This window comes from Bombyx mori, chromosome 9 (genome assembly GCF_030269925.1).
Source record: "Bombyx mori chromosome 9, ASM3026992v2".
In the NCBI taxonomy this organism is placed as follows: domain Eukaryota; kingdom Metazoa; phylum Arthropoda; class Insecta; order Lepidoptera; family Bombycidae; genus Bombyx; species Bombyx mori.
In genome coordinates this window covers 7,720,443-7,739,163 of record NC_085115.1, presented here as the reverse complement: position 1 = coordinate 7,739,163, position 18,721 = coordinate 7,720,443, and the positions used below count along the sequence as shown (strand labels likewise).

The following is an 18,721-nucleotide window of genomic DNA, read 5'->3' as shown; positions in this document are numbered from 1 at the left end:
AAAACTGAAATAAATTGCGTCACTTATTACGTATATACGAATTTGTAGATAATTGTTGGAATCGAATTTTTATCACGATTGAGTTATCGACGTGGTTCAAAGTGTATCATTATTATCTAAATTGTTAAATGAATTGACAGTATTTATATAAGGTCGGCATAGTGCAAGAAAAATTTATATTTTCACAAAATTCGTATGTAGGTCGTTTTGGGATTACATTAACGAAAGAATTGATTACTATTCCGAAGTACCGAAATTTGTCCAACAAAATTATCGTAAGTTTAACCCGTGTATTTGTCATTGAAATAAATTTATGAGTTCTTGCAAATTAAAGTAGTCAATTTTATATATGATACAATTAAACAATTAGTAGTTTTTTATTTAACCTTAAATGAAGAGCTTTTGAGGCTTTCATAATATATAGCATGCTAATATTAGGGGTTTTATTGTGGTATTTCCAGTTAAAAAAAATGCTTTAAGTCCAATCTAAGCTCTATACTAATATATAAATCTACAGTGGTTTTTACGGATGTTCCGTTATAACTACTGAACCGTGCATCCGATTGGCTTGAAACTTGGTATCCATGTAGAAAATACATGTACTTAATGGATAGGCTAATATTTATTTTGGTTATTGGACTCCCTACACCAGTTGCAGGGGCATTAATTATGAGAAAATTGGTGGGGGTAAAAAATAATAATGTTAATTTTAAATGCCCAGCGAAGGGGACGGGTACAGCTAGCCTTCTAATAAAATTTGTCGATCATTTTAAAATGTGAATAAGGACCCTAAAATACTTAGATAATACAGCTCTTATGGTCAAAAAGCAGTTCACCTGCTGAACAATAAATAGTTTTCATAATAATTTAATGTGCATTCGTCCGTGTCGTTGAAACAAAAAAAAACTATAATAATTAAATAAATAATGACTGTTAAATTAATATTTATAGATTTATATATCTTTTTATTTATTTTTCAATGAGAATAATTTAAAGTATTTTTAATGATGCTTATTTTTATTTTAAAACTAGCTGACCCGGCAGACTTCGTAGTGCCTCAATCTATAAATAAAAAACCTAAACTTTTGTATAAAATAAACTTAAAACAAACAAAAGGAATCCGTCCGACGGGGGACACATCAAAGGAAAAACAAAATTGTTTGATTTTATATAATTCCGAGCATTTTCATATTTATGACCTTAATAAACCTTCTCTGGACTTCCACGAATAATTCAAGACCAAAATTAGCCAAATCGGTCCAGCCGTTCTCGAGTTTTAACGAGACTAACAAACAGCAATTCATTTTTATATATAGAGATTCTATTTAAGAATGATTAAGTATCTTCTGCGCCACTGTAGTGAACGTTGCTAAATAGTAACTAAAAACATATTTTAAATTTATATTATAAAAATTCAACAAAATATCAACTTCTTTCGTGAATATGTAAGTTTTTCACGTCAACTATTTTTATTTAATCTATATCTGAAAATGAAAGCAAACATGTGAAGTTGTGAAATGTGACGTTCAAGATACCAAACTTCACAATATTATTCCTTTCTATCTTCTATCTAATACAAAAAATTCACCCTTACTAGCTAATTAGCAGAAGACATTAGTATGCTTTAAAAACAGTTCATGGTTCATACGCAGAACCCTATTTTTTTTTATTATCAAAAGAGATCTCGAATATGCCCGATGCTTATGAATTGCGACATTTAATTAGAGTTTATGTAAAACCCATGTATTTAGAGATACGAGCATTTGCAGTTCCATTCTGGTGATGAACAAACGTATTTAATTTCACTCATCCGTCAATATTTTATTGCATTCATTAAATGAAAAAAGTGTCTGAGAGTCGTCTGCATTAAGTGAAATAAATAGTGTTTGTGAACTACTAATTTTTAAGGTTCGTATTCATCATTCTCAATTCCAAAATTAATTTCCGTGTGTTCCGAAATTCAAAAATTATTATTTTATAAATATTATAGTTTTTATTGATGCTGTAATAATATCTACAAGAGCTTTTACTGCTATTACATTTATTGATTTTTTGTGGAAAACATAAAATGTAACTCAATGAGGTAGCCAAGTATTTATTGAAGCTTAAAACTTTGGATATCTTCCTTAAAATCCATGCAATTTTGCGGACTTACTGTCTAAGTCGTTATCTACCAGTCAACTGAGGATAACAAAGAGCAAGCCTAAAAAAATTACATAACAATAGTTTTTTTTTTAGCTTTCGTGTTCTATTCGTTCTTTCATTAAGCTTTCTGTTGAGTTGAAATATTATTTCAAACTAACTGAATCAATTATTTAAGCTATCCAGCAATATACTATGAAGTATTTTGGTTAGAAGAGTAGAACAACTGTTGTATCAATGCAATTGAGACTTCACTCTTACGTCATTGTTTTAAGGAATGAACATTGCGGTGGCAATAGGCTTCGATAACATGCGGGCCGTGTGTGTATTAGCTCATCTTGAGCAATAATAGTTTATTGTGTGAATAATACATAAAAAAATTAAAAAATCAGTGACCTAAAAACATAATTCTCTAATTTAAATATATTAAATTTAATAAAGCAAAAATTCTTCTAGAGACCATCTTTGGTCGAAGAATAATGCTATAACTACATATTTGTTGTTTGTGTTTATTTTAGGTATGTCGCTTTATTTATTTAAATTTTGGCGGCTATGGCAGTAATTTACGTTATCTGTCGTCGCTGGCTGACAAAACCAAAACAATATATTTTAGCCAATGGTGTTCATGACAATGATTAAACCCAGCAATTTGATTGGACAAATTGTGCTGCTCTATAGCGCCTCTCCGACCTTATAAATATCAGTGTGATCTAGAAATGGACCTCTTTTCCACAGTGTTAATTCAGGGGGACTGTTTGGGGTTATATTAGTGGGCTAACTCTAAATTCAGAATGCCGGAGACTTCAAAAATGAATGGATACGCGAAAACCAACGGACACAGTTATGATATGGAAGATGGATCAGTATTTTTGTTCACATCGGAATCTGTTGGCGAGGGTCATCCAGGTTAGTTTTTCATCAATTTTAATACTGGGATCTTGCGATACCTACGAAAAATGGCCGCCCGGGCATGTGCGTAGATAACGAAAACTAATGTTATTCAAGTTTATATGTAATCTCATTAATTGATGGAATCCTTTGTTAAAGCTTGCATAAAATACTTAATATGTTGTACATTACGGCAGGTATAGTAGCTACATTGTTTTGTTACATCACATTCTAGCGGTCAATTATGTATTCTTGTCAAAATAATCGCAACACGTGGTGCAAGCTAAACAACAATAACCACGATCTTACTGCCCGAGTCAAAACCTGAAATAGTTTTCTTCAATTTTAGACAAAATGTGCGACCAAATAAGCGACGCTATTCTAGACGCGCACCTGAATCAGGATCCGGACGCAAAAGTTGCATGTGGTAAGTTATCCAGTAAATAAATAAATAATGTGCAAAATTATCTTCTGTCGTAACTGTTTATTTATATCCTACAGAAACCATAACTAAAACCGGTATGGTGCTTTTGTGTGGCGAAATCACATCCAAAGCTAACGTGGATTATCAAAAAGTTGTGCGCGAAACGGTCAAACATATTGGTTATGATGATTCGTCCAAAGGTACGTACATTATCCTTGAAATCTTGCTGCTTTAAACTAGCCAGTTATTTGGCTTGAAGCCAGGTGCAATAGTTTACAATTTACATGAACTGTGTGCTTTGCCATCCCAGAAATTCTGTAATAACACTAATTGTTCTGTTAATGTTAGGTTTTGATTGGCGTACACTTAACTTATTAGTGGCAATTGAAGAACAAAGTCCAAATATTGCTGAGGGTGTGTATCTTGACCGAGAAGAAATAGATATAGGGGCTGGAGATCAGGTATCAACTATCTTAAAGCCTGCTGCACGAGGCAAAAAATGGGTCATATCAAGAAAAAGAACTTGTTATTGGAGATCATTATTTTTTTCTGCATGTTAACAAGGATTTATTCATTTTATATTTATAATTTGATTAATTGATTCATGATCACGGCTAGTCTCGGATGAGGCAATAAAATTAGAGGTGTATCACACAACATCTTCAATTATTTAGTTATAAAGATTTGCATGTTGGGTCCAGGCTTTGATTACAAGACATGCAGTGTGATGCTCGCACTAGACCAACAATCACCAAACATTGCTGCTGGGGTGCATGAGAACAGAAATGACGAGGAAGTTGGGGCAGGAGACCAGGTAAATTCATAAATCAATATAACTTACTTGATAAATTAATTATAATAATATTTAAATTAATGAAAAACATCTTTATTTACTTTCTCAACTGGACTCATTATTTTATCATTGTCATGTTCATTGAGTAATTCTTATGTTGAAAGCGCTTGTGTGTTTTCAAATCTAATTTCTCAAGTTATTTCATTTAAATGTATTTGTATTTGTTTATTGCATCATCTAACTTGTTTGTCAAGGGTTATCTGTATCACACTATCCTAATGAATATTGCACACTACATTTTAACAGGCTTGTTGAAACATGTCACAAAAAACAGAAGTATAGTTTAAGTACTTCTCAAAATTTTGTATTTAACCTGGCTATGAAAATTTATAGTCTAAAAATCAGTAAAAATGTTTTTTTATATTGTTTAATTTATCCAGAAATAGACTGAACATTAGTAAAAACTTCCATCAATTATACAGGGCTTGATGTTCGGTTATGCAACAGATGAGACAGAAGAATGCATGCCGTTGACTGTAGTGCTTGCACACAAACTCAATCAGAAAATTGCAGAGCTCAGGCGAAATGGAGAATTTTGGTGGGCAAGACCAGATTCAAAAACACAGGTTAGTAATATTACAGACTATTAACCTTTTGTATATTTAATAACTGCTGTCCTACTTTACAAAATTATAATTTCATTACTTAACACAGGCAACTGAGTTCACACTAGAGTGCATTATTAAGTTAAAGAAGTGCCATTTTGTAGCAGACATAGGTATCAATCTATGAAGCTTTGATACATGCCATAGCATTACTGTTATTATGGAAGGATGATGAGGAAGTAGTAATAGTAGTAATTCAAGAAGGCTGAATCAAGGCTATCTATAGTTGGGATATGAAATCCCAGTACTATTTCAATTAGTAGTTGGCTGACTAGTTCTCTAATGTCCACTTTGTCAATAATATATCTTGTAATTTTTACAAGAAACTTTGTAGGTATTTTATTAAATCTGAATAAATGCTGTCATCAAAATACAAATTACTTGAATTCATTGAAAGTATATGACACACAATACATGGTGTAGTGTTTCTTTTTCTTCAAGTAACTGTGATCAGATTTCAATAAAGCAGAGCGTTCCTAAGCTATTCTGAGAACATAAAATATATTTTGATATGTTATTGCTAATTGGTCAAGTAATTAGTGACTGATTACTTTGTCATGGGTCCTATTTCGACTTTCGGCGGGAGTCGATGTCTCCATGAAAGACGTATATTCTCATCTTGAATCCACAGTGGAAAATCTTAATTCAGGGATGTTGAATATAGAACATTGGTCTATTATATTTTATAAATAATCTACCTATCTCACGCTCATAATCTAAAATACTCCTTATTCGCGTTTCCACTATTTAATTCGTGGATTTGAAAAATGCGACCCAATTCCGGCAATTACCTTCGCGGCTAAAGATTTCGTTACTCGCGGATCTAATCGGTACATACACACTGTTAAAAAGAATTCCAATATGTAGGTATCCAACCGAATATATTTTGTAAACACGCTTTTCCATATTTACGGAACGCGAGTAGCCCGCGAATAAAGAAATTTTGCTGTGGTTATAGCGGTACGCTAGAAGAACAATGCACTTTCATACAGTGATATGATCATGCAAGCCTGTAAATCCTAAAAAGCAGCTAGTTTTATAATAAATATACGTAACACCTGATAACCGAACACTTCTGATAAAGTTTGCAAAATTCACGTTTGTGATTGCATGGGGACAGCCGTTTTATAAATACAATTTAGACTGACCTCATGTCACAAAGCTGGCTTATAGTAACTGCTTCAAAAAAGCTGGATCGTCAGCTCATATGCCCATCTACACCAATAAAAAAAAATTGAAGGCTGTTACGTATTACAAAACAATATTTACTTTATTGTTTTAGGTTACTTGCGAATATGTATTTGCTGGTGGTGCAACAGTCCCACAGAGAGTTCATACTGTAGTCGTGTCACTGCAACACTCTGAAAAGGTACGTAAAATCAAAATGAAATACCTAATGAGGTATTGTAAAAAAATAAAGATATGTTGATTCATATTAACACATAAGACAAAATGTAATGCATTACTAGAATTAATAAGATAATAAAAATACATTTAATGCTTGTAGATTCACGTCACTGATAGTGTATATGGGTCATTACCCTTATAAAACATTTTTATCATTAGGGTTATTGTGATATATTGTAAAGAACATACTTTAATGTTACCAAAATAAACTAATTTATTTTTGCAGATTACCCTAGAGACCTTGCGAGATGAGATCAGAGAAAAGGTCATCAAAGAGGTTATCCCTGCACAATATCTTGATGAGAGAACTGTAATTCACATTAATCCATGTGGACTCTTTATAATTGGAGGACCTCAGGTAAAAATAATACCATAGAATGATGTAATAAATACATATATAGTCCAAAAAAAGTTTTTAATGTTAATGTTGACTATTAAATTTATCAAATTATTAAGTAATACTAAAATATCAAAATTAATAAATATTTTCGTGATACTACCATGGACATGACCATGACCCTCAGTAATGAGGAAACCGACGCAAGGAGGAGGAGGAGGATACTGTAATAGAAATAAGTTGCAAAATGAGACTGATCAATATTTTAGAACTTGAATAATAAAAGGAAAATTGGTGTAAAGAGTAGCAATAGTCTCTTACATACAATTAGCAGTGATATCTTATACAACAATGCTTCTTTTTTGCAATAACGTTTACCACCACTTGAAAGATTCCTTACTTATTACAGAATGAATTCAATTTCATATTTATTTAAAACTAGCTGACCCGTAAGACTTCGTAGCGCCTCAATCGATATATAAAAGACCTAAAATTTTGTATAAAATAAACTTAATACAAACAAAAAGAATCTGTCCGACGGGGGGACACATCAAAGGAAAAACAAAATTGTTATTTTTATTTAATTCCGAGTATTTTCATATTTATTTACTTTTTAAACCTTCTCTGGACTTCCACAAATAATTCAAGACCAAAATTAGCCAAATCGGTCCAACCGTTCTCGAGTTTAAGTGAGACTAATGAACAGTAATTCATTTTTATATATACATATATAGATATCAATGTTCTAAATTTTTTTATTAACAAAGAACTATTGAGACTTATTCTAATTGAATCTCTTCATTTTTCTGTGTTTTAATGTAAAGAATAGATTTGTATTTTTTTTTAAAGTAGTTAAATGACAAAGTAATCTTTGTGTGTAGTCAGACGCGGGCCTGACGGGACGCAAAATCATCGTGGACACGTATGGCGGGTGGGGGGCGCACGGCGGGGGCGCTTTCTCTGGCAAGGACTTCACCAAGGTCGACCGCTCCGCAGCATACGCCGCCCGATGGGTCGCCAAGTCGCTCGTCAAGGCGGGCTTGTGCCGGCGCTGCATGGTGCAGGTATACACAACACCTTTTATATATAAGAAGACAATCGAGGTATTTCTCCAGTTCATCCAAACCAACTCCCGATGCTAACTATTAGTATCAATTTTCGCTCATTTTTAATCAGATCTCATTCTGTGAGATGTTGTTTCATTATGAGTAGACTTAAATAATTAAATGTAACTTGCTTCAATAAAATTTTCTGTCATTTAAATTCGGCAGTCAAATAGATAACTTAAAAATGCAAAAGTCAAGTATGAAAACATAAAAATCGTAAATGGTTGAATTGTATTACATTTTTTTTCTTTTCGTTTAATGAACTCTCAACCTCATGATAATTTATAATAAATTGTATATTTTCAGGTTGCTTATGCTATTGGTGTAGCTGAGCCATTATCGATTACAGTCTTTGATTATGGCACTTCACATAAGACTCAGCAACAACTGCTCTCCATCGTACAAAAGAATTTCGATTTACGACCGGGCAAAATCGTCAAGTAAGTTTAAAAAGAGACCTGCTTAGTAATAATGTATTTATAATTATCATACATTTACTAAAGTTACAGTGTCCACTAGTAACTTTAGTTATAAATTATTAAATATAAAGCTACATTAGTAGTGGATGATTAAAATTCGGTCCCGAAACATATGCTCAATTATATTTTAAAATCAGCACCTTTTGTATTTTATATATTGTACCTCTTCTTCATTAAACAGAACTCACTATATAATCACAAACGAATAAAACACATTTACATGAACTAAATTAGATAACTGTTTAGTAGGTAGATAAAATAAGTGGAGGAAAAAATTATAACCTGAATAAATAATGAAACATTACATAAAATTGTAAAATTATTCCAATTTTCAATGGTTCAAGGACATAAAATTTATGTTATTTATTATTAATTTAATGTGACAAACAAATTATTTTCTACTTTATGTTAAGAATAATGTGCCTACAAACCACAAAATTAAATAACCAAATATGTGTGACATGAAATGTGAATTAAAAAAGTGTGTGTGTCCGCTCCGACGCACGACTGGAGTTTACTGGATATAAAAAATTAAACGAAACAATACGAGAAATAGTTCTATATTACGACAACACGATACACTACAGATTATTAACAAATTAACGAGACACAAAACAAACGACTAACAAATATATGAAAATACAATAATGAGAGAAACGCGCGATCAGTACGAGGCTTTGTGGCGGACTGCCGGCGCAGCAGCCCGGCGTCACCTGCGATAACGCATTTCGTGTGACATGCGCAATCAGGCGCATAACGCATTTCGTGTGACATGCTAGTACGATTTTGGTCCCCATAATTTTCATACCCCGGGCCTATATATGTAAATCGATTCTAAAGGAGTAAACTCCAAAAATCATACCAAAAATATAGTAATTACCGGTGATATTGTGAACCTATGGGTTGGTTGCTATTCTGGATGTTTCTGCGTGACATGAAATGTGAATTAAAAAATCATACCAAAAATATAGTAATTACCAGTGATATTGTGAACCTATGGGTTGGTTGCTATTCTGGATGTTTCTGCCATGAATTATTCAAGAGATTAGATATTATATTAGAACCAAAATTGTCACTTCAAAGATGTCAGGGTTAAGGTTGCACAATTTTTATTGTGCTTATTATAACTATTTAAGAGCAAGTGGACCATGATAATGTCTAGCCTATATAAATTAAAAACAATATCCTGGTTTAAAGCTATAAAAATAAAATGTAAGTTTTTAATAATAATAGTAAAATGTCAATTTTACAGAGAGTTGAACCTCAGAGCACCAATTTATCAGAGAACAAGTACCTATGGACACTTTGGAAGGGCAGGATTCCCCTGGGAGAGTCCCAAGCCGCTGATTGTAGAATGACTTGCAAAACCTGAGCATTAGAACAATGTAAATATTCCATCAGTATATAATAAACACTTATGTATGTGTGTCATTGTAGCGAGGGCGCTGCGTCGCCGGTGTCTCTCTTTAGACTATAATGTGACTAGAACCTCGCCAATGGAACTGTGATACCAGACAAATCTGATGACCGTTGCATTTACGAGGTTCATTGTAATTAGATAAGTATTCTTTAGTTTAAAAGCACAGTAAAAAACGTGGTGCCGTCATTTCTGAATTTGAGTTAGTTCAGGGGTTACAGCGGCAGTCCGGTTACTTTATATAGAGATCCAGGAACTGTAGCAGTCATGAAGTGACTATCTGTGATTATTTTATACACTGCCTCGGATTTTCTTCAATGAATTCTATGATTCAATAATTGCAAGTGTACGTTTATTTTGTTTTAATGTTAATGGACTGCCGACAATCTCGAATGTTCTTCGTTATGAGCTTTATGATGTAAGTGCTATGAATTTTTTGTAGAGTAAACTACTTCTCTGGTTGCGTCACAGTGGAGCGAGTGAATGAAAAACTGACAAAGTTCAGTTTCGCCTTCTTTCGCTTAACTGCAAATATAGTGCCGCACTGTAGGTTCGCCAAGTAATTGTAGATTATTAAGTGTAAGTCAACTTTTAAAATTAAATTTTAGAACATAAATATTGCATGCTGTTTAATAAATTAATACTAACTGGTAACCTGTTATGCGGCATATTTGTGTTGTGTTTCCGAAAAGGAATGAAGTGGAAAAGAGCCATTTTGAAAACACACCGACTCCTCCAGGGTAGTAGTAGTGCACTGCATTTACATACTACTTTAAATACAATTCCGCCATTAGGCACGTATAGGCGTATTTCTAACCGTATATTTGACATTTAGCTGATAATTACTATTTGGTAGTGCGGTTAGTGAGTCTTGTGATTATATTTTTCGATCTGTTTCAACCTTTTAATGTTTCTTATTAAACTTACTGTGGATATCAATTTGACAGATTGTGGAATTTAAAACTAATAAATATCTTGTCTGGCGCATTGCCGGACAGAAACAGAAGACTTTTATTTACGTTTTCATCCCTCGTAAACATATACGTATAATTTTTACAATTATGTATTTGAAAGCCATCGAGCCACCAATCGTCTTGCTGCCTGCTGTGCGTTTGTCATTCTTATAGTATCCGTCCGGAGCCAACCTTGCATGTCGAAACAATGAGATGCTCTGTAAAAACAGTACATATCAAAGTTACCATTTTATCAAGGACAATAAAAACAACGAAAGTGTTCATAAATATTGTTTAAAAACTTTAATTTCGCAGTGCGAGGGTGACACAAGGCACAAGAGGTCGATTGAGAATAGATCGTGAAAACCTCTTTCTTACAAACTCTAGAAATGAGGTGATCACGAAGTGAAGTAACTTTTAAAATTCAATATTCACTTGCTATTTTTTCGTAACGCTGAAGGACCCTGCACATCAACAGAGAAACAATTCAACCAGATTTGCGAAAGGGCGCTAGGTCCCTTTGTAACAAGGTGAACTTGCATACGTTCCGTCATGATCTATGCAAGTGTAGTGTTCGCTTACGCGGTCCTCATGCACGTAAACTACAGATCTTCCAATTCCGTTTCTGCAGAATAGCCGTCGGAGCACCATAGTACGTAAGGAATATCGACCTCATGATTATCAAAAATTAGAACCGATACGTAAGTACCCTAAGGTAGCGTCAGAGCGCTACTTCGACAAAGCGGTGAGACACGGTAACCTTATCGTGGCCGCTGCTAATTACATAACCGATATAGGCGACGGGGCTAAGCCAATCCGCAGTCGCGGGAAACATGCCTTGTCCCCCGATGTCGCATCCTCCGGCCCCACTCTGTGCTTTTACGAGTCGAAGCTCGAGTACCGGTTACCGTTCTCGTCGAACTTGTCGAAGAGTTAGCGAACTAACGCATAAACACAGCCTACGGAGTTTCTCACCGGATTTTCTCAGTGTGTTACGATTCCAATCCGGTGGTAGATTTTTCGAAGCTCTTGCTTAACCCTAGTTCCTAGTTGCTTTGTAACTAACAAAGCAACTTGTTTAATACATTGAATTTGTAGTATATTTTTTGTACTATTAACTTCATTCTGCAAATTTACAGACGATTTTGCAGTTCACCTGGCGTCAAAGGATTCAGTGGACTACGGACTGAACAGTCGAGGTAAGTTAGTAGGAAACCGGTATACTATCTGCAGTTTATGTAATGTTCAAATTATAAAAAAAATACCTTGTGACCGTGTATGTCGGCGAGGTTTCTGTTAAATCTCTATCATAGACACCAAGAGCACGCCACGGGTCAATATAGCCATGAATGTTGATAGTGTTGTTTACTTTGGGTTCCAGGCCACCGAATATTAAATTTACACGATCTATCGCATCATAAACGAACGCCTCATCGAACCTGTGGTATACAAAAAAAAACATTTAAACAAGTTCTGAGGTATTCAAAGTGTGGCTCCCGCTGTGGCTTTTTTTTATTGCCCTTGTAGTCAGATGAGCATACGGGCCACCTGATAGTGAGTGATTACCGTCGCCCATGGACTTCAGCAATGCCAAAATATATATATTTGGGCTGTGGTGAGTGAAAATTAACTGAATAATACTTGCCGTTCATCGAAGACACGTTTGCAAATGTCCACATAAAATTCTACACTGAGCCAAACGAGAGGATCAAATACAGTGCCAGAAGTCGGAGCTGTTTGATAATATCCATATTCTGTACACGTCTGGTAGTACCACGCACGTGCTGAAAATAATTTAACATCAAAATTGTTAGAACAAACTTTCGATAAAATTCTAAACTATACACTAAAGACCCAAAATAGAGTATTGTGTGTAGGGTTGTTACAAACACAACTATCAATTAAAGTCGAGGGATTTTCGTATCCCATAGACACCGTAAATGCTGCCATCCACCTTGAGACTTGTGGTCAAAGTTTCAAATATATTGTATAACGACCATCCTACGCTTCAAAGCGAAACACATGACCGCTGTGTAGCAAAACTGACAGGATAGTGGTCCCAAGTCGTGCGGGTTCGCAAACTGCGCAATTCGCCTTTCCTATTTAGTTTATTTAATAACGACACTCGTGGTCGCCGTCGACCCAGTTAGCCTTATTCGCTGACGACAACCGTTTACTACTCGAGTCCCTAATTGCCGGTAAGCTCCAGAGCGCAAGCGTAAGTCGGACAGTGGTTCCGAAAATTGCGCATAGACATCAACCCAGCGAAAACCACAGCGATGCTATTTCAGAGGGGAAACTACGGATTTCCTTCCGCATTAGGAAGAGAAATTTGACACCCCCGATCACCTCTCTCGGCCAACCTATTCCCTGGGCCAGGAAGGTCAAGTATCTGGAAGTCACACTGGATGCATCCATGACATTCCGTTCGGCAGACTTTACCCCATTATATGTAAGCGAAGTAAAATGTCCTTTTGGAACAAGGTGACACTTTACAAAACTTGCTTAAGGCCGGCTATGACTACGCGAGTGTTGTGTTCGCTCACGCAGCCCACACTCACACAGACACCAATCCCTACAATCCCGTTTTTGCAAGCTAGTTGTCGGAGCTCTGTGGTTCGTGAGGAATGTCGACCTACACGACGACCTGGACCTCGAATCGAAGCGAAAACACATAAAGTCAGCGTCGGAACGTTACTTCGATAAGGCTATGTGTCATGATAATCGCCTTATCGTCGCCGCCGCTGACTACTCCCCGAATCCTGACCACGTAGGAGCCAGTCACCGTCGACACCCTAGACAAGTCATTGTGGTTCCATCAGATCCAATAAGTTTTGCATTTGACGCCTTCAGCTTTTACACTGGGAGCAAGCTTAACCCAGTAACCGAACTCGTCGAAATCGGCAGAGTTCGACGTGCAACCTAACCCATGTATCAACCCGCTGAGTTTCTCGCCGGATATACTCCGCGGGTTGCGATTCTGATCTGGTAGTAGATTAATTCCTGAAGCAGCTGCCCTTTGGTTGTTAAGTCTCCTTTGGAGGCGCTCAGGCAACTGTTAGCAAATCCCGCTCCTCCTGGCTGAGCCTTTGCTCGCCCACCTGTTCTCGTGAAACTGGAGAGGCCTACGGGTCACCAGTACACCCTCGTTCATAAAAGAATAATTGCGCAATGTGCCCTACCACTATTGACATGATGGTTCCCTAAAGATATATTTATATATGAATTTAGTTTTATTTGATGTTCAATTATATTTTGTACTTACAATTGGTATTTCCTGAGTAAGCATTAAGAATTCCTTGATATTCCATATGCCAGCAGCTATTACCGAGAGAACGTGTAGTAGCAATATAACCGCCTATTTTTTGCATCGGCGTCACTCCTATGAAACGAATACACATTGATTGGTATTTGATAAAAACATTCCTGGTAAAGAAAGAACTTTTACATTTGACATCATCCCAGAGTAAGAGTAATTTGTTCGAATAAGACGCTAATAGTAAACATAAGACTGACAAAAAAGCTTTGGATAAAGAGAAAATGACTTATGACAATGTAAAAGAGAAGAATAACAGAACGCTAACAGTAAAAATCAAAGGCTTATCGGCAAAACAGAGATATTGGCATTGTATTTACTAATTTGAAAAATTTATTCATCCAACATCAGCATATTGGATTCAGTGCCATGCATACGAAGAATGGTGCCACGAAAAATGTGCTGATATAGGAAGGGAAAAAAGGCCCATATGTATGTGATATATGTATTAGTAATTACTAATTGTTTTTATTATTTATTATAAAAAAAATATTTGATTCCAAAGCTTATAGACTTAAGAAAAAAAAAAAACAATATTTATTTTGCACGATCCCATTCGCCCCGAGAATTGGGGCGATTCAGATATTTCTGTGTTTCAAGTTTGTTGTTTATAATTTAAAGAATTTATTAATAATTTAAGTTTTAAAATATTTATTGCGTAGCTGGATTGTTGCTGATTTCAATTCTATCAATAAAAGTTACATAAATTACATTTTTGTATGATTTACATAATCTAAAAAAAAAATGGTCCGATTCGTCTCGGTCTACCCTATGTGCACCATGCTTTACGCGGTTTTGAGAAATGATAATTAAACAAACCGTAGGTTTCACTGGCGAAGTCATTACAAATAGTTAGCAAAGTTCCTGGACGGGCTTGCTGCACCGACGTTGAGAACGACCAACTTATCAATCCTGAGAAGTATCCAAGATCAAAACGGTCGTTGTAATCTATAGGATTACATAATCTAATATAAACAAAAAACAGTAATTAGTAATTTCTTTGGTAATTCAAGTATCAATTATATTATAATTTATAATTCGAACTATTAATTGATAAAATTTTATGATAGTTGAAACAACTGAGACTGATTCCGTGATCGGTGGCCGCTCATTTAAGATTCATGGTCCCCGGTAATAGTTTTCACACCAGGTGGGCCTAAATCTCGCTTGACCGTCTAGTAAAATAAAAAGTAGTATACATAGCAATGATTACGGGAATGTTAATTTTCAAAAGAATACAAGAAACCAACCAGTTACATAAATGGGTTAATCTGTAAATAGTATCTGAACTCACCTATAAGCCGCCTCCAATTCTCGTTTACCCTCTTCAGTTTGCATTGCTAAAATTGTATCTTCTATTCCTTGTTTAATAGTTGCTATACACTGCTCACCCCCTTCAAGAAGGAAAGCTTCGTGAACTACTTCTAAATATCCTGAAATTGTAAATGGTGCAATATTATGGCTAAGCAGGTCATTAAGTAAGCATACTATAGAGATATTTCTCGTGGTTTTTTTTATTCTGTATACGAGTCAAATAACTCTGGCGCATTTGGTTACCAGCCTTGACACCCATCACAACGTGAATACCGTCACCCATCTTGAGAGAGTCTGTCTCAATTTTATAGTCTGCCCAATCGTACAAAACGGAACGCATTATAACTTTGCGGCAGAAATAGGCAGGGTGGTGGTCCAAAGCCGTGTGGCATGACTAGTCCTACGACTAACGTAACTACCTCATTCGAATTTTAAGTTAATATCTCATCTCCTTAAGATTAATTTGGCGATTCCCTTCCAATATTTAAGAACAAAATTATAAAAAGTTGTTGTTGAGCCTTGGTCTGAGTACTCGGGTATTACTGTCCTTGTTGTCTTTCTGTTTTTAATTTTTTATTATTATTTATAGTATTGTTAAATGTCTATTAATATGTTAATGTAATGCATGCTGTGATTGCCTATAATTAGAGTTGCAGTTATCAATGCCTCTATACATGTCAATGTTATTTTATGTCTTACTGTAAACCCTGACGGTAATCCTTAAATAAATAAATAAATAAATTTAAAATAATTTTAAATGATTCATAAACTAACCGGTAAAGTCCACTTTTGCCAATATCGGGCCACTTGAGGCCACCGTTCCTTCGACCAAATGGGGATAGCGTTGCTTAAACCATAAAACCATATTGGCAGCGTATGAGCCACCGTATAAAATAACCTTACTGTCTGCGAATCGAGGTTGTTTTTTCATTTCATTTATAAAGTAAGCAAGATCGGCAAGAGCTTGATCCACGTTCAAGTACTGCAGGTTTTCTGTTGTAAAATCTCTGCAAAGTAATTTTTTTGTAGCTTTTTGTTAATATGTAGTTTTTCTTAGAATATTTTGGTAAGCTAGTGACAAAAAGGCGTTGTTGAAAATCTGAAATCTCATATAGGTCTTAATTTTTCATTATTTAGCAATACCAATCAGAAACTGCTAATGAAACTATGCATTAATAATCATTACCTACTGTTGGTTTCGTTCACTTTTACGTACTAAGTTACCTCTCAAATTATTGAAGCCAAATTGTTGTCGATTAACAGTGGCATTTAAATGCTGACTGTGAAAAGTAATGATAATACACTACTTGACCTAAAATACACAATAGTTTGCAACCGCTACTGAAGTAAATGACACGTGCGTGCTCACGACATACCCACCACCAGATAAAGCAGAAAAGACTATAAGTCGTAAAATTCGAATCATTGAAACTTTATAAACCGAGCCGTCTTAAAATCATAACAATAGCTAACAACGTAATCTATGTTCCAGTTACATGAAGTACACAAAATATCCCACAAATGTTTACCGATAAGGCAACGTTTGCCCGTAATACCGATGTTCAGTGTATATCTGATATCCACGGTTTTCCCTGGCCATTTCGAACATGTTACCCGCGCGCAACCATCCTTCAACAATAGTCCATTCACCTCCCACAAGGATGAAAATTGGATATCCGTTTCCACCAAAGAATTCCTCGTTGTACATAAAACGCTAAAATATTTAAAAAACATAAATTCGCAACAATGTTATTATTATGATTAGCAGTTACAAATAAGATTACGAAATCAATCCTTAATAATTGAAAGGAGCATTACCAACCATTTGAAAAGTTTCCGTATTTTGAGGATCAAAATGATCGACTGGCATAGTGACCCAGTTCTGCTGAACATTTCTTGCAGAACGAGTTTGAGTTTCCTCAGGTGGTTGGAGGTCTACCCGTATTGGGGGTTCCACACCCCGAGGTTCCGCACATATCAAGCAGAAGAAACTTCCCAATACAAGTAAGATAATCTGGAAAAACGTATATTATTTCATTTACACACATTACTCGAGTATTTTTTGCGTTTGATTAAGTATGCGGCTGTGTGGTATATTATGTATGCTAGATTTTTTTTAAATATTTTTCATTGCTTAGATAGGTGGACGAGCTCACAGCCTACCTGGTATTAAGTGGTTACTATAGCACATAGACATCTACAACGTAAATGCTGCCCACCCACCTTCAGATGAGTTCTAAGGTCTCAAGTATAGGTACATCCCGTATTGCGATGGATGCCGTAATACGTGACCAAGGGATTCATTAGACATGGCCATCAGCGTTCTGCAAGTATCACACCAGCATGTTTTGAACGTTTTTTTGCCGCGAAGTAGTCATGCTTTCCATTTTAAAGTATGATCTAGTCGTTATACAATATACCTAATTAAGATTTAATCTTCATGTCTTGTGCTGGATGGCGGCTTTCACGTAATGATGTCTAGGGACTCTGATAACCATTTTACGCCAGGTGGGCCTTGACCACATTGTCATCAAGGCAATAAAATAATGTTAATTTCTCTCTATGCGATGAGGACGACCTTGAAACATTTCTACTACTTTTGAAACATTCATAAACCATAAACTTTGTGAAACTAAACACCCCCTTAATTTCTATTATAATTTGCCAAACAAAATTTCTACAATCCAGGAAGATGAATTTTAGACAGGCGGCCAAATGTAAAATGTACCTACTCAGTGTCAAGCTTGAATGTGGGTACAAATAGTATCTATATAGATGGCAAATACCCAAGCGAACAAAAATAAAATTAGTGAAATTAGAGAGAAAAAAAAGTTCAGAATTTCAGTCATTTCTAAAATTTTAATAGTTACGAATCTTAAACGATATTACATTGCATATTTCTGCTGAAGCTGTGATACGTTCCTGTTAAGAGCATGAAACGGCTGATAATACAATGCAATTGAGACTTGGACCTGTCTCAAACGTTATGGATATCTGTGTATTAATTTGGCTGTCCATCCATCAACACCAATAATATAGTATATTGGATTCAATGAGACTATCTATGTCAGCTGGGTGGATGCATTCTTAGCTGTTACTACTTCGCGTCTCCTGCCTATAGCTGTTTTAGTTATATCCAGTGGTAGTTGTAATTGCTTCACCTTATTTTATAACTTTACAGTGAAAGGGGAATGGTAGCCAATCCCCTCACTAATTCACTAATTAGCTTTTTCGGTAAAGTATAAAATAATCGACCCATGCTCACATCGTAATCAAATGTCAAATGATAATGTCCACTTTTTTAATTATTGTAAAACTACTTACCATCACTTTATTAATATGTATCACACGAAGTGCGAATTGGGTAATGATTAAATTAATCACATACTTCGATATTGTATTAAGGGCAGGTTATCGTTATCGCTTTTATCGATTAGCTCTTAAAATCCCCCGAGCATATCTAAATATTGACTTATCTAT

General features: G+C 35.2%; 2 protein-coding genes across 7 annotated transcripts in view; one reads left to right on the top strand and one right to left on the bottom strand.

Annotated features, from left to right (window-relative positions):
* The window catches only part of LOC733097 (S-adenosylmethionine synthetase), a 25,409-nt gene extending 14,745 nt beyond the window's left edge, over positions 1–10,664 (top strand). The window contains exons 1-11 of one of the 5 annotated variants that reach the window (XM_012688543.4): positions 157–275; positions 2,878–3,048; positions 3,380–3,457; positions 3,532–3,654; positions 3,803–3,915; positions 4,730–4,873; positions 6,195–6,281; positions 6,546–6,677; positions 7,538–7,720; positions 8,069–8,202; positions 9,494–10,664. In XM_012688543.4, the coding sequence (XP_012543997.1) occupies positions 2,934–3,048; positions 3,380–3,457; positions 3,532–3,654; positions 3,803–3,915; positions 4,730–4,873; positions 6,195–6,281; positions 6,546–6,677; positions 7,538–7,720; positions 8,069–8,202; positions 9,494–9,599 (1,215 nt within the window). In that variant the 5' untranslated portion in view covers positions 157–275; positions 2,878–2,933 and the 3' untranslated portion in view covers positions 9,600–10,664. Of the gene's footprint in view, positions 1–156; positions 276–1,477; positions 1,909–2,877; positions 3,049–3,379; positions 3,458–3,531; positions 3,655–3,802; positions 3,916–4,155; positions 4,269–4,729; positions 4,874–6,194; positions 6,282–6,545; positions 6,678–7,537; positions 7,721–8,068; positions 8,203–9,493 lie in introns of those variants that run through there. The other 4 variants (XM_012688542.4, XM_021346537.2, XM_062669988.1 and 1 more) reach the window with 4 other exon arrangements.
* Positions 10,630–18,721, bottom strand: LOC101746137 (putative serine protease K12H4.7). 2 transcript variants are annotated; one of them, XM_004923991.4, is made up of 10 exons: positions 18,566–18,721; positions 17,064–17,255; positions 16,771–16,955; positions 16,016–16,248; positions 15,222–15,360; positions 14,747–14,892; positions 13,877–13,993; positions 12,257–12,395; positions 11,877–12,050; positions 10,630–10,829 (listed from the first exon to the last, which is right to left on the bottom strand). In XM_004923991.4, the coding sequence occupies exons 1-10, from the start codon at positions 18,566–18,568 to the stop codon at positions 10,718–10,720; spliced, it is 1,440 nt and encodes a 479-aa protein (XP_004924048.1). In that variant the 5' UTR covers positions 18,569–18,721; the 3' UTR covers positions 10,630–10,717. The 2 variants fall into 2 exon arrangements, with proteins under 2 accessions (XP_004924048.1, XP_012544027.1); XM_012688573.4 differs by having other exon boundaries at positions 16,798–16,955.